This window comes from Lissotriton vulgaris, chromosome 4_1, assembly GCF_964263255.1.
Source record: "Lissotriton vulgaris chromosome 4_1, aLisVul1.2, whole genome shotgun sequence".
In the NCBI taxonomy this organism is placed as follows: Eukaryota; Metazoa; Chordata; class Amphibia; order Caudata; family Salamandridae; genus Lissotriton; species Lissotriton vulgaris.
This window is the reverse complement of record NC_141691.1, coordinates 857,981,991-857,996,524: the sequence shown is the minus strand read 5'-3', so window position 1 is coordinate 857,996,524 and position 14,534 is coordinate 857,981,991. Positions and strand designations below refer to the sequence as shown.

General features: G+C 41.4%; 1 protein-coding gene across 1 annotated transcript in view; it reads right to left on the bottom strand.

Moving 5' to 3' along the window:
- LOC147722670 (cadherin-9-like) overlaps window positions 1–14,534 on the bottom strand; it is a 976,253-nt gene that overhangs the window by 79,449 nt on the left and 882,270 nt on the right. The window contains exon 8 of the mRNA XM_086965167.1: window positions 11,612–11,748. Coding sequence (XP_086821293.1) covers window positions 11,612–11,748 — 137 coding nt within the window. The remainder of the gene's footprint in view (window positions 1–11,611; window positions 11,749–14,534) is intronic.

Below are 14,534 nucleotides of genomic sequence, written 5' to 3'. Positions count from 1 at the left end.
ATTATGAGAAAATCAGAAGTGAAACGAAGGTGAAATCCATAGTTTCAGAGGTAGAAAAAGAAACAAATCCTAAATGTGCCACAAGTGGATACATCCCATTGGACAACTTGAATCTATAGGACTGGATGTGTTTATACCTGATATACAAAGACAGGAAATGAAGAAAAACCGCTCGAAAGCACTACAAAGCAAGTGATATCGGAAACCTAAGAAATAGGGAGGGCTCCTAGCCACTAGATAAACCTGTTTTGTGCTGTGCGTGCCATAAAAAGGACCATATAGGGTGCAGAGTGGATGATTGAATATAAATGCAGAAGACCATAAGCATGAATGTTATATCTACCTTAGAAAGTAAGATACACATACTGTTCTAATTGTATGCTCTGCACGACTAAGCTAGCTGAAATATCTATTTCTGGGAAAGTGAAGATTGTAACAGGTGAATTTGTTAATCTGGACATGCAAACTCTCTGTTTTGAAATAAATAAGTTGTAAAGAATGGGGTGATATCTGTGCCAGCACCAAGATATGCTTATTATTTAACATGTGTTTTAATATAAATAAATAGGAACAGAAGAAATATCTGAGAATTATCATCATACAATTGCTAAAAAAAACAAGGAATTACAAAAATAAAATCAATCATATAAACGAAAAACAGTAAATTACCATCCTGACGGAGGTCATAAACTGTCTCAGAGTGGAGAGCAAATATTGCCAGGAGAGAGAGAAAACACAGGACTAGCACATCTTTCAAATTAGGCTCAAGCCCTCATTTCTCTCCAAGACAGGCAAGGAGGAGTGTACTGAACAACAGTGTCAAATGAGATGCATGGATCCTGATGTCTATGACAAAAAGATCTTGTGGACAGAATATTGTGTCAAAAATATTGAGGACCAAAAATATCGAGAGCGTCAGTGCAAATAGGCATGTATAGATTTACTATTCTTAACTCCACATCTGTGTACCTTTATATTTTAAGTTTTTATTATTGAAGTCCAGAAATAACAATGCATTCAATCCATTAAAGCCAATACATCCATCAAAAGAAATTGCCTTTAGGCAAACAAAATTTCCACATAATCCTAAATACTACACAAAGCATTATGAAGTCAGGGACAAATGCACACAAACCAAGCAAGAAGTCGTTTTTTAACCACATACATAGGGTAATCCCCACTCCCAATCTCAGTCAAAATACGTAGCCCATAGTTTTCCAAATTTCCTAAGACCCCCCACACGTAGTGCATAAGTGCATTCACTTTTTCTAACTGCTTTCATTTTATAGGCCCATTCCAGGACAGAAGGAAACTCAACGGTGCGCCACCTTTGCAATAAAAGTGATCTGACAAAATCCATTGCAATATATAAAAATTCAACCAAATGGTCAGAAAGGGAAAGGTCAGGATCGTAACCAATAACGATTAACAAATCACTCACTGCTAATTGAGTATCACATTTTATTTCCAAATAGCAAAAGATGTCCTTCCATAACTTCTGGATCATAGGGCATTGTAACATTATATGCGACCAATTGGCTAAAGGATAATTGATGCCGCGAAAGCAGTGTGGTGAATGATTGACATACATGTTTGAAAGAGATAAAGGGGTTCGGTAAAGTTGCCATTTGCTAAAGAAAAGGATCCTATGCCAATTCGCACCTCTAAGCGTATTAAAGTTAAGATTATTAATAGATCACTACAAGTTGGCTGAGATTTCTAGGTCTTCAGAATCCATCCTTTTTTAATAGCCTTCTGCCCATGATCTAGGGCCCTGACTGAGGCTAAGCGCTTTTTCCATGCCCCAGGTTTCCTGGCAGATGCATCTTCTAAAAGTTTGTTGGCTAGCTGATGTTGTTCACTAATTTGAGAGACATCTAGCTCAGCAAGGAATTTAAGGAAGATGTTATATGACCCCAAAAGAATAAAATGATTACCAATTAGATGTGCCATTTCGACCATGGTCAGCCATTTTCCATTCCTCAGAAAATCTGAAACCTTACAAAATCCTACCGACGCCCATTTTAAAGTGAGTTCTGAGGATTGTGTGATCCATGCTAGTGGTAAAATATCAGCTAGTAGAGTGGTTGATTTGATTACCGTATTTGCATATCTTTCAAAGCGCCTGTCGTTATTTAAAAAACCAGTGAAGGCACTTATAGCGAACCCGCTTAGGGGATCGGAAAATAAACAATGAGTAATGGATTTGACTTTCCTTACACATTAATTCCATAAAGCAATTAATATAAAGATTTGACTGTGGTTGAGATTTAAATCTAGACAATTACTGAGCGAAATAGGCATAGTAATAATCCCTGAGATTTGGTAGGGCTAAACCTCCTTGGTCCCGTTCTTCGTATAAAGTGCTAAGTGCAATACGTGATGATTTTTTTGCCCAAAGAAAAGTTGTAAACATAGACTCTACTTGGGTGAAAAAGGAGCTTGACAATCAACAAGGAATGGTTGAAAAAAAAAATTAAACAGAGGAAGAACAGACATTTTAATCAAGGCAACCCGGCCTAAAATGGATAGCGGCAAAGAGTTCCAGCGTGAAAACAACACCTGGATTTTCCTCAGGAGCAGAAGAAAATCCAGATGATATAAATCAGAAACTCTTTCAGAGAAATATACTCCAAGATGTCTTTTAGGATGGGTGTTGGCGCAAGCAAGGATATTGGGGTGCAGATCCAAGCCTGCACCACCGCATTGTAAAATTTTGTTTTTCCTTTTATTAATGCGATACCCCCAAGAGCCTCAAAGTCTTCAAAGTTCTGGAAGACTTTGGCCTGAACCTCTATTTCTGGTTTGATAATGAGCATGATATTGTCGCCGTATAATTTTAATTTTGCCATTGATGGAATAGGGGAAAGGATATCAGCACAGTTCCTTATAGCTATCGCCAATGGTTGTTAACAATTACATTAGCTTCTGCATTATTGTATAAATTATGAATCAGGGTTGTGATCTTTGAGGGGGAACCAAAGTGATCTTGAATCTTAAACAATGTTTCCCACACAGCAAGGTCAAAAGCCTTCTTGGCGTCTAGTAGAAGGACTAACGCTGTGATCCTTTGAGTCTCAAAATAATCTAACGCCTCCGATAGATAATGTGTGTTAGATGCTAGCTGCCTCTCGGCAATAAAACCGTTCTGGTCCGAATATATCAATTGTGGCGCGTGATGATTAAACCGAAGTGATTACAATTTAGTAACGATTTTATAGTCTGAGTTTAATACTGTTATCTGGCGATAGGAGTTTGGATCCTCACTGTTCTTGCCTTTTTTCGGAAAGCTGACTATGTTGCCTTGTCTAAAGGACTCTGGTATTCCCCTCCTTCGAGCATAGAATTTGCCAAACGAAGCAAAATGTCCGCCACTGAACTAAAAAAAACTTTAAAAATTCAGGTGGGAACCCATTTGGGCCACAGGCCTTGCCATTTGGCAGATTTTTCATGACGCCCTCCAGCTCTTCCATAGTGAAGGGGCTTGCCATAGAAAGTTTCTCTAAATCAGAAAGTGTTGGGGGGCGGTTGTTCTGCAAAAATTATTTTAACAAGGTCATATGCACAGTCTGATGTTGACCATAAATGGACTCATAATGCCATAGCATTATTTCCCCAATTTTAGCTGGGTCGTCTGTGCGTAAGGCAGTTGAGGGGCATTTCAGTGTCTAATCTGATTTGAAGCAGCTTGCTCCCGAGCCTGCCAAGCTAAAAACCTGCCCGTGAAATTACTTTCCTCATAAGATTTTTGACAATATTGTTGATGGCAGGCATCCCTCTGAGTGTAATAATTGGCACTGAGAGCACGCTTAGCCTGCTCCAGCTGCCACTGATTAGAGATAGAAGGGTTACTTAGAAAAGCAGTGTAGGACACTTGGATCTTCTGCTCCAAGATTCTCTTCTCTTCCCTAACTTTTTAAACAATTTCTGCATCTTTACCAATAATTAACCCCAGAATGAAGGCCTTAAGTGTGTCCCAGACCACACTCAGAGGTGCAGACTCAATATTTTGTGATAAAAACTTCTTAATCTCTGTCCCAATAAAGCCCAACCACTCCTCTTCATTATAATATTGTCTGTTCAACAACCACCATTTAGGGGACCTAGCGCAGTTTCCTAAAAATAGCTCAAGAACCAACAAGGCATGATCAGAGAATCCGTTATATAGGAGCCTTTGCTGGCTAAAACTCAATTTCCGTGAAACAAAAAAAAGTCAATACGTGAAGAAGAACGAAATCTGCCTGACCAACAGGTATACTCTAATTTGGTTGGAAAGGCCTCACACCAGGGATCCTGTAGATCCAAAGTTACTCCATAGTGTTGCAAGGTTCTTAAGGATTTAGGTTTCAACTGCTTTTTACCCTTCACTGACAAATCTAATTTGGGATTCATTAAGATTTTAAAATCGCCCCAACTCGCCAGGAGCCTGAATTAGGGACGGAAAAAGATCCTCATAGGGCTTAACATTGTCCTCAACCGGGGCACAAATACTAACTAAAGTTAACGGTCTCTTACTTTGTCTAAGAAAACAGGTAACCTAACACCAGCACCCGTGCAGATCTTTATCAAAATTAACAACCTCTGCTTCAAATATTTTGCTTAAAAATATTGCTGTCCCTCTATGGGAAGATGAAGACGAAGAAAATCCCCTATAGGCTGCCCAAGACCTGAACATCAAGAAATCGGGTAGCTTTACAGCTGGTATATGAGTCTCTTGTAACAAAATCACTGCCGGATTTTCTGTTTTAATCCATGATTCAATTGCCCGCATTTTCTTTTTGTTATTGAGACTGTTAACATTAAAAGATACCACTTTCAGCAGTTCTTTACTAGCCATAGTTAAAACCTAAACCAATCTTAAGCCCCTTAAACAACTTACCCAGAGCCAAGCTAACAAAACGGAAGTATAAGACCTGAATGGAATCAAAAAAGAAAAAACGGACTTCATTTTTTCCCTCCTTATGCTCCCTGCCCACCCCTTGTGACCCCTCCCCCTGAAATGTGGAGACCCCCTAACCACACCAACTACATTTCACCCCGCCTCCCCCCACAACCTGGGTGTCATGCGATTACACCCGAATGATCTTGCCCACTGACCCCCCCAGCGGTAGTGAAAAAAGACTATCAATTAAATATACATACGAGCAGGCATGCACAATAAGGATATAACCCCTACTATGATCAAATAGCAGCTAAACAAACAACATAGCCTTAGCTGGGCCTTCCAATAAAAGAAGCAATGGGTAAGCATTGCTTCACCCAAATACCCCCCCAGTGCCCCTGCCCGTAGCATTATCATAACAAACAGGATCTCCCCCTAGATCCCAGAGCCCTGCAAGATCTCTTTTAATAATTCTTGGGCTTCATCCAAATCACAAAACAACAAAAAAAATGCCCTTCACCAGGACCCTCCATTTGGACTGCTGGGCGATGGATGCTTGTGCCCCATTAGCTTTAAATAAATGGATAATCTTCACAAATTCTTTCCTCCTGTTTGCCGCCACAGCTGTCATATCGTAAAAAATGCGACATTTCACAGTCTCATTTACTGGAAATTGTGTCTGCTGGATTGCCTTAGACAATAACCTCTCTTTTATGCTATAGTCTGCAAAGTGTAACAGAATTGCCCGTGGTAATGTGGAGTTCGGAAACGGGTGGGCAGGAACACGATGAGCCCTGGTGATGGTGAGATTGCCTTCAAACTCTGGGATAACCTTTTGTTTGAAAAATGAGTTTACCCACTGCAAGGTTTGGGAGCCCTCAATTCCTTCCGGAATTCCCACTATCCAAAGATTAGCCCCCCCAAGAGTGGTTTTCTAACTCCTCCAGTTTGTTCTCAAGGGCATGCTTGCTTTCAAACCGCCACTTTGACCTCGCGCATTACGATGGTCATCTGGCCCTCTAAGGCTAAAAACCTGGCTCCTGCCTCTTGCAATCTAACTGGAAAGGATGTCATAGTGCCTTCAATTTTCTCTAGGCGTTGATGAATAGAGGCAACTTTGACTTTCTGAGTTCTTTTCAACTCACGGACTTCCTCCAGAATTAAGTTTAACATGTCTTTGACATTCATCTGGAATTCACCAATTGGTTCCGGATTAGAACTCGAGATAACATGAACAGGGTCCACAGCAGGAGAGGAGCTCCCTTCCAAAATCCCTTCTGGAGACATAACACCAGTTTAGGGAACAGACTCTCGTATGGGAGCCGGAGCCTGAGCCTGGAGCTGAGTTGATAACTTAGCTTGAGGGGTCGATGTTGTGCTGGGGGTACTAGATGTAATGACGGTCAGTTCTGGTACATTGGATTTTTCGGGGGTCTCCGCGGACCCTAGATGTCCCACTTGACTCTCTTTCTGATCGGTCTGTAGAGTAAGAGATTTTGTCTCGGCCTGATTGGGTGTTGGGCCCAGGAGTGTTTCCGTAATCGCAATAAGACCAGTTTTCAGATTCGCTTGCGGCTTTACCAAACTCGAAGGGATCAAATTTGCTGCTGCTGGTGTTGTTAAAGCTGATGGAAAAATGGCACCCGAAGGTTCCTTAGCGAGTTCAAGGGCGGAGCTAGAGCCAGGAGAGGGGAACTGGAGAGTTGCCTTTTTCAGGAATAATGCAAATTGTTTTGCCTCTTTTGTTGCTCTCGCCTTTTTAGGACCTTCAGACCCCGAGATCTCTTGTGGAGTTAACCCAGGCACAGCTGTAGCTGTGTTCTTATCAGCCAAACCCATTAAGCCGGCTTGATCCGAAGACGCAACAGAGATTAGTTCCTCTCTCTCTGAACTCTCAAAAGTCGAATCAAGGTCACGCAGATTTGAGACGTTCTCCTTACATGCCAGACTGGCAGCCTCTTTTACCGCCTTTGCCTGGGCTCAGTAGGTTTTTACTTTAAGGCGGGCATTGAGCAATTTTCCCATTTTGGTGCCTCCTTACCCCTCCTTCCCGCTCCTTACACCACCTCGGGATAGTGTAGAGAGTACTTATAAGATATTTACACAGATACATCTAATGAGGCACAAACTTCTGCGCACAGCTTCTCCCAGGGTGCAGCATGAGATTAAACCAGCGTATAACCAACTGCTAAAGAGCAGAGGAGGCACCTTGTAAGAGAGAAACAAATGGGACCAGTATCTATGCTGTTGCTGGTTAAATCAGGGAGTGCAGAACCACTTTATAAGAGCGAAGGAAGCAATTGAGGCCAGAATCTGTACTGTTGCCAGTTACAGCAGAGCGTGCGAGATGCAAAGATGTTGTTTTAATTTTTTTTCCCCAGTCAGCAAGGGCTCAGCAAGAGCTCACATCCGGTGCCCAGACCTCCGCATTTATAGCTGTAGTAAAGAGAGAAAAATGCAGCGTGCGTACATCAAGCTGCCGCCACCGCCGTGGCCTCTCTCGCCTGCCTCTCCTTACCTCCCTGGTAGGAGATCGTCAGCGTCTCTATCCAGCAAAGCGCTTCGAGGTTTCCAGGCGGAGAGCAAACACCACGGAAAACAAATGCGCTCCTTACTGCGCTGCTCGGAACCAAGTTCAGCCGCGATACCGCAATCCTGCAGGAACATAAGAGCGAGAACGCCAGCCTCCAGCACACACGCCAGGTACAATCCACCATTGCTGGGGGGCGGGGCTCAGATCACCTGTGGCCACACAGAGTGGTACTCCGCAGCCATTTCCCCTCATCGGTGTACCTTGAAGATATATGGATATATATATTTTCAGGGAACACATATGTGGAGCTAGCTATGGTAAAACCTTGCATTACCATTGAAATTTACATTCATAGTATTTTTGTTCTCAATGTTTTTGACACAATATTTTGTCCACACAATATTGTTTCCTTGATATTTTGTCGAAACACCCAAGGATACATTTAACCAAGAGAGGAACTATTAGCATGACAGATCTTAAGGAACTAAAATGAAAACATTTAAAGAATAAGCTTTGTTGAATGCCCAGATCGTGACCCTTACACATCGGAGGCCTTTAAAATATTAGAATTAATATTTTGGGTATGGTTGTGAGCGAACAGTTCCCTGAAGAGTTTTCAAAAGCAGAACAGAGAAAGTGAGTGAGATGGGGGAGACTATTGACGCAGTAGACCTTCATTTTTTAGAGCTCAGTGGACACTGACAGATTAGAAAATCTGGTAGAAAGTGATGCTCTGAAAAGACACAAGATATGAATCAGGCATAAGAGATAGTATAATGTGCAGATACAGGAGGAAAGGTCTGAAAGATCAGATGAACTATATATGTTTTGGTAACTGGCATAAACAATGGAAGAAGAAAGAGTACTCGGCAAACTATTCCACAGTCAGGATGGGATGAAATCAGTCAGAAAAAAATCCTCTGATGAAGCGTGTATTAAAAATGGAACAATATATGACTTGTTGCACCAACTGATTAAAGAAAACTGATGGATCTTCAGGACAGAAAGAAAGAAGGCAATTGATTACTGAGATAACTGTGCTAGGAAGCTGATACGGTACAACCTGCAAGTAAGGTTTTTAGGTGAAGTAATGAGTTGTACCAAGTATTGAATTTTAGCATCATCAAATAATTGTCTGGTATCTTGTTATTATTTCACCATCACTCAAGCCATTCACTGAGAGGAGCAAGACTGAATTAAGGAAAATGCCATATAGGTGTGTGTTTTTGGGAGAAGGTTGGAAATGCTGGAAACAATTGAAGGCACATAAGGAAGTGAAAAACATAAAGTCAAGACCGATTTTCTTTGGTGAGTTGTATCAATCACAAAGACAGATGGTAGCTTTGAAAGAATAAGAGCTGGTTGGTTGGCCAGAAGAATCAGAACAAAGGTCACAATAATAAAATATATATTGGGTAGTAGAAACCAGTAAGATAGAATATAGGCTGCATTGGGCTTGGTGAATATAAAACAGTCCTAATGAGGACCCAGTAAGGAAATGCCATTAGTTATAAAGGTAAAATCAAGCATAGTGTATTGTATATGGGTAACAAAATGACAGCAGATTAGATTAAAGACTTGATTCATTAAACTATTAGCATATGTTTGCTTGACTTACACAGATAGCTTCTTTTATGAGGGGAAAATAAAGTTTCCGGAAAGTTTTTTCAGCGTTGTTAATTGACAGAGATTTTGTGTGAGTTACATACATATCTAGGTATGTACAAAGGCCTTTTGCATTTTTTAACGGGCCGAATCACAATTTCGGGCTGTTAAAAAATACGAACCGCCCTTTTCTCATGTGCAATGGCCTTTAGGGAATCGCAAAATGAGAATTCTACCCTAAATAGTAACCCACAAACATGGATTTCCTATTTGCAATTTCTTAGCAATGCACAAAGCATTTCCTAAATGCAAAATGAGCCTTTAGAAAATGCAATTACATCCACTCAAAGTCGATGGTAACCATGTGCAATTTTAAAAAAGCATTCCACGATGCTTTTCATAAAGTGCAATAAGCACACACATGACCCTAGGTCATGTGTGTGCTCCACATGTGCACCACTATTTTTGTAGTCCATTACAAGTGGTCTTATGCCCATAGCCATACTTGGTTTAGCATTTCCAAAAAAGCGATTTCCTAATAGGAAATTGCTAATTTGGAAATGTAAAACCGGCACATTGGTACGAATTGCATAGGAATTCCTAATTGCAATTTCCTGATAGCAATTCCTACTCTGTATCAGTAATTTCATACATTGCATTTCCTAAATAGCGATTCGTATGAAATCGCTATTTAGGAAATGCAAATTTACATTTCCGTACATCCGGTCCATAATCTCCTCTGGGATGAGAAGAAAGGATGTCTCAGAGTGGGAATACTGTAAATGTCTGTGAAAATCCACAGACGTGCACACATATGGTTGTTTACAATTTTCTCTCTGTCCATTTATGTCTGAAAACAGAGATTTAATCCTGACAAGGCATACCTAAATTCGTTTGTGCGGCGGAAGGAGATGAAGCAACCCCACTATTGAATTGGTGGGCGCATTGGATAAGGGACTAGTCCAAAGGAAAATATTTTCACCCCAGAAAAACTGCAATGGGAACAGGTTTCCATGTATAACTTGAAAAGTTCTGAGAATGTCCAAAAGCTGATAATCAGCAGTCGTGCCAGCAAGTAGACCTGTTGGTGTTTACTTAGGACTTTGGGATCTCAGCCGAGAGAGCCCCTAGTGGAACACTGCATGCCATATATAGAGTTCTCCGTCCTCCTTGTGAGGATCTCTGTGATGGTTTCCATTTTACTTCTCAGTAACAACCCGCAGAAATTAAGGTTTACTGTTGAAAATCTAAAAAAGATAAATAAATGTTCCTGATGTTCATAACCTTCAGAAAAATGTTCATTCTTTCCCAGAACCACCAAGCACCACATGGCAGTTCTGAGAATCCAAAATCAGTTAGGGAAGCTCTACCTTAAATGGGACTACCATCACTGTGAAATGACAGCCAAGTGGCAGAAAAGCCACCAGGTAAAGGGTTTCCAATAGCATTGAAACCCTACCAACCCCCCACCTCTAAATGGAGTTGGGGAACAGCAAGTTGTGTTGGAGACAGTGCTGCCATTTTATGCTGGGGCTCTCTTTCTTTAAATGAGCCCCACTATGAATCGCAGCCTAAGAGACTTTAGAACACAGCAGTGCTACTTAGAGCAGACACATTAGCAGAAGAATGAACGAGGGTGTTAATATCTCTCCAGTAAAAACTCAGGAGGAGTGCCATAATTGATGACAGCATTCCAATTTATTATGGAGTGACTTTTAGAATCCAGTCGGACAACAAAGAATCAGCTAGGAAAAGAACAACGCTCGGGAAAAGACATTCAAATGATTCCCAGATGTTAAGTCGAAGGAAATATTAAGTCTAGAGGAGAAACCACCAGCTATGTTTCCTGATCATGCTAACCTTTAGCTGAAAAAAATTTCACTAGGGGAGACTGCTCCAGATTTAGCATTTCTTGCAAAAATTGAAGGGCTGTTCAATGTCAGTCAAAATGACGTCACCATCTGTCTATGACCATACAGAGTGGGCAGAAGTGACCAAACAGAGGGGATTTCTGTTTGGAAAGTTACATTAAAGCAATTTTGGCACCGGCTACATGTGTTAGCAGGCACATTTATTGCAACTTGTAGAGTAAATAACGCGAATGCCTAAATTCTAAAGAATAAGTCAACGGAAAAACATGATATAAAAAATAATCCCGGTAGTAGAGTAGATTTGTTTATATATCAGAAAATAAAGGAGCTGGTTTTATACAGGTGCTTGGCTTGTGTATGACACCCCCAGGGGGAGAACTATTTGCTTCCCAAAAGAAGGGTTCCATTAGTATCTACAATCTCTGAGCCAATCAAAATATTCAACACTGAATAATTTACAGATGAAGGGGTATGTGTGAGAGGGGTGGGTGCGAGTCTGTTTGAGTGAACTTGTGTGAGTTTCAGTGTATGTGGGTTTGAGCAAACACATAGAACTCAGAGACGGACTAACATATGCAAGCTTTGTGTCTTGCATCTTTTGTAAAGTAAGTATTTGACTTCGAGTCTTGACGCAGCTCTTTTTTTTCGCAGATAGGAAATATCTCCGGTGGAAATGAAAATGCAGTGCAAGTAACATACGAGATGCTCGATCATGCTTACTAATTTCTGTTGCTATGACAGTGAGGTTGTGCCATGGTGATGCTTCTCGGTCAAGTGACTTCGAAACGAAAATAGATCCGTTCCCTGTGCGTATATCAAATATTCTGTCCATGTCAGAGTTGCGATCAACAGCATATCTATAAAAAGAAGACAAGAAGCCGCCTGTTAGCATTAGCATTTCGATGTGTAAACTAACAATCTCACACACACACAAGCAGGAAATATCTTTCTTATTCTTGGTTCTTTGTGTATTTCAAGTTGTTTTATGAAATTTCTGACTTACTGAGCACCAGAAATACTGTTAAAACTGAAAACAAAATGAAAGCTTCGTTTAATCCAAAGAACAATAAAACGCATGCAATTTTTGAACATTAATTACCAATGATTGTGAACATGATTGTGAACATTAATGACCAATTAATTTTAATCAATACCTCACTGGATGCAAACCTATTTCCTAATAATGCAATCAGGTCGCATGCCACTTATGCTCAAATAATTCAGGAGCTGTGTGCTGCTCCTGACCATTATGCCGCCATACTCTAGTATAAGTTAAATATACCAGACTTGTGTCAGCAGTGGCCTTTGCACCAACGCACTTGGAATTACTCATGTCTCGGACTGCACCGCGGGCTGGTACCAGAAAATACGTTCCACCTCATTCTGCAGGGTAGGCACACACACCCATAGCAATCAGTTAATGCAAAGCAGCTCTGTGGCGCTTACTAGAGGTACCAGGTGGGCTAGTTGGACCACAGGGAACCTCAAGATTCAAGGGGACTTAATCCCCAACTTAAAAAGCGCCACCGGGTGCGTTTGCACAGTGGAGAAGGGAGGGAGCGGGCCTGAGTTGATATGTATGCAAACACGCCCTGTGGTACGTTTGAAGTTGGGGAATTAATTCTGAGTCAATCCTGCGGGTGCCTGGGGCCAACTAGCCCACCAGGTACCTCCAGTAAGCACCACAGAGCTGCGTTGCAGAGAGGTGCAAAAAGGGGCGTGGCCTTTGAACACCTCACTGCAACGCAGCTCCGTGGCGTATACTCGTACATGGTGGGTTAGTTGGCCCACAGGGACCCTCAGGATTCAAGAGGAATTAATTCCCCAAATTAAAACTCGCCACAGGGCGTGTTTGCACACATGTCACCTCATGCTCCACCCCCCTACTTCACCACTGTGCAAAAGCGCCCCATGGCAAGTTGTAGGTTGGGGAATTAATTCTCCTTGAATACTGAGGGTCCCTGGGGGCCAACTAGCCTAGTTTGTACACCACTCTGCAACGTAGCTCTCTGGCACTTACTGGAGGTACCTAGTGGGCTAGTTGGACCCTAGTTGGACCCTATCAATCCTGTGAGCCCCTGGGGCAAACTAGTCCACCAGGTGTTTCCAGTAAGCGCCACTGAGCTGCGTTGCAGAGAGCTAGTTTAGGCCGTGCCCCTTTTTACATCTTTCTTCAACGCAGCTGTGTGGCGCTAACTGGAGATACCTGGTGGGCTACTTGGACCCAAGGGACACTCAGGATTCAAGGGGACTTTATCCTTCAAATTAAAACGGCCACAGGGCGTGTTTGCACACGTCAGCTCAGGCCCCCACTCCCTTCACTAGTGTGCAAACGCACCCTGTGGCACATTTTAAGAGGTAGCTTTAATCCCCCTGCACTATTATGTACTAGGGTCTTACAGAGGAGGCCATGGTAATCACAGGGGTGCCCCAACGCATAGTGTTCCCTAGTGTATGTAGGTGTTTTAACTGTATTCTACATGCCTTTTAGCATAGCACTGGCTCTAGGACTGGTTAGTCAGAGTCAGTTACCACCATCTGAAAAAGTTGAGGGTACTGGATGATTTTGCAACAAGGCCTCTTTCTGTTCCTCTGTTTGTTCTTTCTGCACTTCTTCCTTCTTCCTGCACTTTTCTTCATCTTTGAGGCCTTCTGTTGCTTCTTTCTGCATTTCCCTTTTCTTCTTTCCTCACATGTCCTACCTCTGTATGCATAGTTAGAAACTAGCATTTAAAAAACCTTTAAAAATAACAGAAAAACTATAGGTTTCAGGCACGTTGTAGTTAGAAATAAGCATTTAAAAAACCTTAGAAATTCACTGAAAAAAACATAGTTTTTAGGGGTGTTCTAGTTAGTTGGACATTTCACTCGTACAAAATCATTGAAATTCCCCTGTTATAGTTAGTTCAGCTAACTATAACTCGTGCGCCTGCAATGCACTGCTGATGACGTCACATATTACATCACTCATGACATGGTCAGTGACATCACTCATGACTTCACTTATGACATCTCAAATGACATCACTGATGACATCATCCTTGGAATAGAGTGGCAGACCTCCTCTCACCCTAATATAACCTTTGATACACACCCTTAAAATAGAAACTAACATTTTCAAAACAATGGACATACCAATACCACTTACAACACACCTATTCAGTAATTCCAAGATCTACACACACATCCACTCATTCATCAACAGTCCTATACAGTCACTCATACATGTACTCAATCATTATATGTACTCATACAACTATACATCCTGTTATACACAGACACTCATCCATAGAGTTACTCACACACATAGTCACACATGCAAACAAAGTATCAAACATCCATTAAATTGCATATACAGTTATACACACAACACCACACTTACTGCTACAGAAATGTACACATACTTACTCTCTTAAGCAATCATTCAGAGAAACACCTAATAATTTATACAGGAACTCTTACAATCTCTCATTCTCACATATACTCACATATATACACCAATACTCACATATACTAGTTTAAAACATATGTAGTTACTCATTAAGACACTATTGAGACAGTCATTCATTCACTAACACACCCATACACACACTCATCCATCCATACAGTCCTGCACACATGCTGTCTTCTGTCATATGGATAC